This window comes from Lagenorhynchus albirostris, chromosome 11 (genome assembly GCF_949774975.1).
Source record: "Lagenorhynchus albirostris chromosome 11, mLagAlb1.1, whole genome shotgun sequence".
In the NCBI taxonomy this organism is placed as follows: Eukaryota; Metazoa; Chordata; class Mammalia; order Artiodactyla; family Delphinidae; genus Lagenorhynchus; species Lagenorhynchus albirostris.
The window spans coordinates 64,290,613-64,296,648 of NC_083105.1; the positions used below are offsets into that span (position 1 = coordinate 64,290,613).

Below are 6,036 nucleotides of genomic sequence, written 5' to 3' on the forward strand. Positions count from 1 at the left end.
ATTATTGAACCAGTCCTCTGGGTTCCTTAGTTCAGCCTAAACCAACTGCTCTTTTAATCGGCTAGACATCAGAATCCTTTGTTCAGATAACACCATCAGCAACATATTTAGCGTCACTGAGGAAAATGTGTGAACTCATGATCTTGTACTCACTGACTCACATAAGCTTGAGACACTATGAGAGAAATTAGTACAACCTGTCAAGAACTTGAAATTTTCAAGATATTTTTCCTGTCTTTTCTTCAAAGCCATGACGGGGTAAGAGTTCAAATAAGATTCTGAACACTTTCTCTACAAATGACATGCTTTTTGGAGCCTGAGCTAATGTATTTCTTTTTTTCTCCCCTCTCAGCTGCCTAGAAAGAATACTATGTCTATTCCCAGAATTGGGAAGTTATGCTACATCTTTTTCTAATGAATATCACTTGATCTCTGATCTCTTCACCTATTGACTCAAAGCTCCAGGATACTGTTTCCACCAAGAGAAGTCAAGAGTATGAAAATGTTCTACTGAATCCTCTGATGCTTTATCCCCTTCTAACCTACTCCTTGAGGTACTTCTTTCTTCCCTATACTTGCTTCCTCTCTTCTTGCTTCCTAAGAGACTTAGCTTCCCTTTGAAGACTCTCATCTCCTCACTGTTCTCCAGCTAAACACTGCTTCTAGCTCTTCTGCAATATGGCTTCATATTATCTCTTCCCTAACATGCTTTGATCTACTCCTCTGAAATACCCTTCTTCTTCTTCCTCTTTCTGGTATGCATTAATAATTACAATATGTCAGAAATCTTGTTTCCAGCTCTTTATGTGTAAGCTAATTCAGTCCTTCCAAATGTAAGATATATATTACTTCCCCCAAGTTTACTCAATTTACATGTGGAAAAATTATGATTTAAAAGAACAAACAATATCACAAAAGTTAAACAGATAGTAAATGACACAATTGGGTTATACAACACATGTCTGTTTCTAAATTGCAAGATGTTGGCAACATGCCACTGCACTTACTGAACTTCAGGCATAAAGCCTGTGTTTTATCTTGGAGCAGCTGATATGGTAGGACATTAGGAACACATTTCCCACTCTTCATGCCTTAAACTCTCTCCTCATCAACCACAGTCTTAAATCTGCAATTCAAATAATGAATCACTAAAGAAAATGGAGTAAAATTAAAAAACAAAAAACAGGAAAAAAGTCCTCACCACACTAACTCAGCAACCTAGACTTTGTCCTCTATGGGGCCAGAGACTGAATCTTCTACCTCATCTTAGCCACCTACTCCCACAATAATGCCCATCACTTTGTCATCAGGAGTCCTTATACCTACAAAGTCTGAATTTCAAGCATCCCTCTATCTAACGACTATCTCCAAATCTTAAAATTTGCTTAACCTAGTGTTCCTATATAAGCAATTCTTCAAACCCGAACCAATGACTGTATGACTTTTGCCCTAGCCGTACTCCTCTGCTTGGCCCCCCATTTAATTCCTTGCACAGCCTTGTTTCTGTGATCCATTCACTTTGTAAGCATGCTTTTCTTTCCTACCTCTTTTTTTTTCCTTATCACTGCATGTGCCTGGAAAAAAACAAACCCCATTTAAAGCCAAATATCTGTCTGCTCCACACATGTGCTTAAGCATCTAAATACTACGGTGACAACCACACACTTGTCCAGATTGGTTCCAGAATCTCAAATAGGCAAATGTATCACCAGTTAATCCTGCTGTATTTCCTTAGTAAATAGTTTTCCACTTGGTATACCTGAGTTTTGTATTCTTGGTTCATCAGAATCCCTTACGGCCACTTCGCTAAAACCACACAACATACGTACACACACAGATACATAGATAGATAGGTAGATAGATAGATAGGCAAACTCTGTTCATGGTCTCATCTCACAGTTCTTCAAAAACTTTGCAGCAATCAGAAAGTCTATTTCAGCCATAAAATCCTGCAAGCTAGCTGCCTCAGTCCCCACTCTCTATAACTTCCCTCCTATTTACAAAAGATAAAGAGCCTCTCCTCCTATCTATGGACAAAACTCCACCTGTGCTCTCTGGATCTCATTCCTTTTCCCTTTCTCAAGGACTACACTTCTGCTGTTTACCTCTTACTCTGCTGCATCAATAAATTCTCTCTCTATTTCCACTGACTATACGAAATGTTCTCTGTATTAGTACCCATCTTAAAAATAAAAGAAAGAAACCTCTAGAGACATAAGACGAGGGTCTACAGATTTACATAGGGAGTTGATAGAGGGGTGGTAGAATGCCATCCAGCAATATCAAAGTTATCATGATGATTAGGAAGTTAGCTTAAGAATATGTGAACATGGTTTTCAGTACAGTTGTGAAATGATGTATATGAACAAGAGGGCTAAGTCAGTGGGGTAACTGGGAGGTGCAGAAGGAGTTTTAATGTCTTTCTCTCTTGGATTCCTAGGGTAAATCTTTTTATCACTATGGGAAACCACAGCATGTTCAGTGAGTTTATCCTCCTTGGGTTTTCTGTTGACCCTCAACCAGATTCTGCTCTTCATGTTGTTTCTGATGATTTACCTCCTGACCCTGTTGGGGAACCTGGTAATGTTGCTGGTTATCAGAGTTGATCCTCACCTCCACACACCCATGTACTTCTTTTTGGGACAGCTCTCCTTTCTGGACCTCTGCCATTCATCTGTCACAGTCCCCAAGATGCTGGAGAATCTACTTTCTGAAAGTAAAACCATCTTTGTAGAGAGCTGCCTGGCTCAGGCCTTCTTTGTAGTTGCCACCAGGGGCACTGAGGCCTGTCTGCTGGCTGTGATGGCCTATGACCGCTATGTAGCCATAAGCTCCCCTCTGCTCTGTGGCCAGGTGATGAACAACCAGCTCTGTATTGGGCTGGTGTGGGGCTCCTGGGGCCTGGCCTTTGTTGATGCTCTCATCAACATCCTTCTGGCTGTCAATTTAGACTACTGTGAGGACCAAACTCTTCCCCACTTCACCTGTGAGCTGTCTTCTCTCTTCCATCTTGCTTGCTCTGATACCTCCACCAATTTCACACTCTTGCTCTGCTCTTCTGTCTTCCGTTTCTTTGGAACCTTCATTTTAATCTTCTTCTCTCATATCTGCATTGTCTCCACCATCCTGAGCATCAGCTCCACCTCAGGCAGAAGCAAGGCCTTCTCTACCTGCTCTTCCCACCTCACTGCAGTGATCCTGTTCTATGGCTCAGGTTTCCTCAGTTATCTCTTTGCCAACCTCAGGTTCCCCCTGGAGATGATCTTCCCTTTACAGTACAGTGTGATCACTCCCATGCTGAATCCCCTCATGTATAGCCTTCAGAACAAGGAGGTGAAGGCAGCTATGGGAAGGATGTTAAGAAGATATGTTAACTTTTTCACATAGAGGACCAGAGGAACAGGACCATGGAGAAGCTAAACTACTCTGTAACAAAATACATAACTGGAAATAAAGTTTTTTTTAGCGTTCTTAGAAACATCTTTGTTAGAAGTGTTCTTAAATCCTTCAGTACGTGAGGATTGTATTGAAGGATGACTTATTCACTGCTACAATACTGGTCTGATCACAGCTTGGAAGTAGTGTTCTTAGAAACAAGGGATTATTTCTTGATTGACCATCATGCCAGATGTTAAAAGATATGTATGTGTCAGAATCTTAATAATGCTTAAGAAGGCAGCAAGCTCTATTCATAGGATGATTAGTGGTCAGCCCTCTTCAGAGGATGAGAAGTAGGTCAGATAATTTTACAACATATTGTTTATATATTTGTGTTGTAGAGAACACCTGTTACTTTTGCCTGCCCAGCATGATTTTATCCTTCCTACTTTAACTGCATACCACTCTTGCTTAGGGAAATTAACACTTCCCCTTCTGTGTAGATCAGTGGGATTCCCCATGGTACCTCGTGTCCCCACACTCACCACAAGGAGATCATGTGACCCACGAAACGCCAATCATTCTACACCTGCCTCCTAACAAGAGACTGCCCAGGCTCTCCTGCTACTGAGATCTCCAGTGATTCCATGCCCAGTGGGCTTCCTCCCAGGAAGTTTTTCAGTAAGCAAAATAACAATAGCAAACTTTTAATAAAGACCCTCATCTTAAGTGTTTTACACATATAATCCTCTTTATCTCAACAACCTTGTATGAACTAAGTACTATTACTCCTGTTTTACAAATAAATAACTGAGAACCAGAAAAGTTGCCTACAGGTGAAGGGAACTGGAATTTCAAACCAGTAGGTCTGAATCCAGAGTCCATTTTCACAAACCCTTTCTTGCGTCTGGTACTTTGCAGAACATCCTTTTCTTTATTAGTGAGAACCAAATTCCAATTATGTTGGTTGGAAACAAAAGTCAAACTGGTACTCAAAATTAGCACTAAAAATTGAATTATGTCCTTCACTTGACCCCCAGTGGGATTATTTTTGATTAATTAATATACAAGGAGGTACAAAAGATAGCAAATCTTCTATTTATATTCTCTGATGGGAACATATACACCACGCTATTCAATGGCAGATACTTACCACCTGTGATTACCTAAAATCATGCACCCACCGAGAATGAAACTATAGTGATTAAGCTGCTGCTGTCATTCGATAGGGTGGGGATAAAAATATTAAGAACGAAGGATAATTTCAAGCAAGACAAGTTCAAATCTGGAAATTTTGACCTTACTGCTTGTGGCTTAGAGATGACCTAAAGCCAAAGTCAGAGGTTGATTCTCTGGCTTGCTGAATTACAACCCTGTGAGAATGAACTATCATATTGGGCTGCACATAGAACCGATCAAGAGTTGAGCACATACCTGGGAGGATTTGAGGACAGCATACCAAACCTCCAAACCACTCAAAACTACCTCCACAGTGCTCTCCTCACCCAAGCTCTTCCTTTCCTGATGGAAAAAACACATGATTCTTCTCATGCTCATCCCTTCCTGTTACTCTATTAGTTTCCAGCACTCAAAATTAACATAACTTGGGCTGAAATGGAGAATCAGAAAAGATAATTAGATTTGAATTTAAAATAACAATAATAACCCACTAATTTCTATTTCAAAAATACGGAGATAATTTGTGAAAAATTATTTTAAGTATGTTCAGCCAAGGAGTGTGGACTTGACATTTTAAAATTAATTTGTATATCTTTATATACATAAAGACACATACATAATTTTATGAGATCATTTCATGTATAGTGCTTCATGGTGGTCCAGTCTTATTTTTTTTTTTTACTTACCTCCCTTTTCCCTAATTTCTATTCTCCCTCGAACTACATCACCTCCTTTTCCATGAACCCATGTTACCTAAAAGTATTTTCTTTCATAATTTTCTCCATGCTCATATAATCATATATAAGTGCTCATATATACATATACAGATATATTCATTTTTACATACACATTCATTTTTACATATACATGGCTGCTCTGTTTTTTAAACTCCCTTTAAATATGTAGGTTTTATCTTGTTTTTCTCATTCAGCAATACCAGGGTCATATTAATGTAGGTCAAATGGTTTAATTCTAATTTAGTCTTTCAAATCATAGCCTAATATTCCATGGTAAGGATATGCCATAATCGATACAACTATCTTTTAGTTGGGCATTACCTTTGCTTCCAGATTTTTGTCATAATGAGTAATAGTTCAATAAACATATTTGTATATAAATCCTTAAACTTTGGATGCTTTTATTTATATGGGGGTGATTCTCAGGAATGAGATTCTAAAATCAATGTGGATATGTATTTTAATTTGAATATATGTTGCTAGATTGCCTTCTGGAATGTTCACACATCCTAAGTAGTGAATAGGTTTCCCCTACATACTCTCCAGTTGTTACAGATCATTTAAAACATATGAAATAGAGCGTGTGTATATATATATATATATATATATATATATATATATATATATATATATATAACTGAGTCACTTTGCTATACAGTAGTAATTAATAGAATGTTTTAAATCAACTATACTTCAATTAAAAAAAATGAAAAAACATTAAACAAAACACTTTCTGCCTTCT

At 38.4% G+C, this 6,036-nt stretch overlaps 1 protein-coding gene across 1 annotated transcript; it reads left to right on the plus strand.

Annotated features, from left to right (window-relative positions):
- Positions 1-250: 250 nt before the first annotated feature.
- On the plus strand, positions 251-3,387 carry LOC132529973 (olfactory receptor 8S1-like). Its single transcript, XM_060167054.1, is given in 3 exon segments — positions 251-258; positions 2,441-2,515; positions 2,517-3,387. Coding segments are annotated over 3 exon segments (954 nt in total).
- The last annotated feature ends 2,649 nt before the right edge of the window (positions 3,388-6,036 follow it).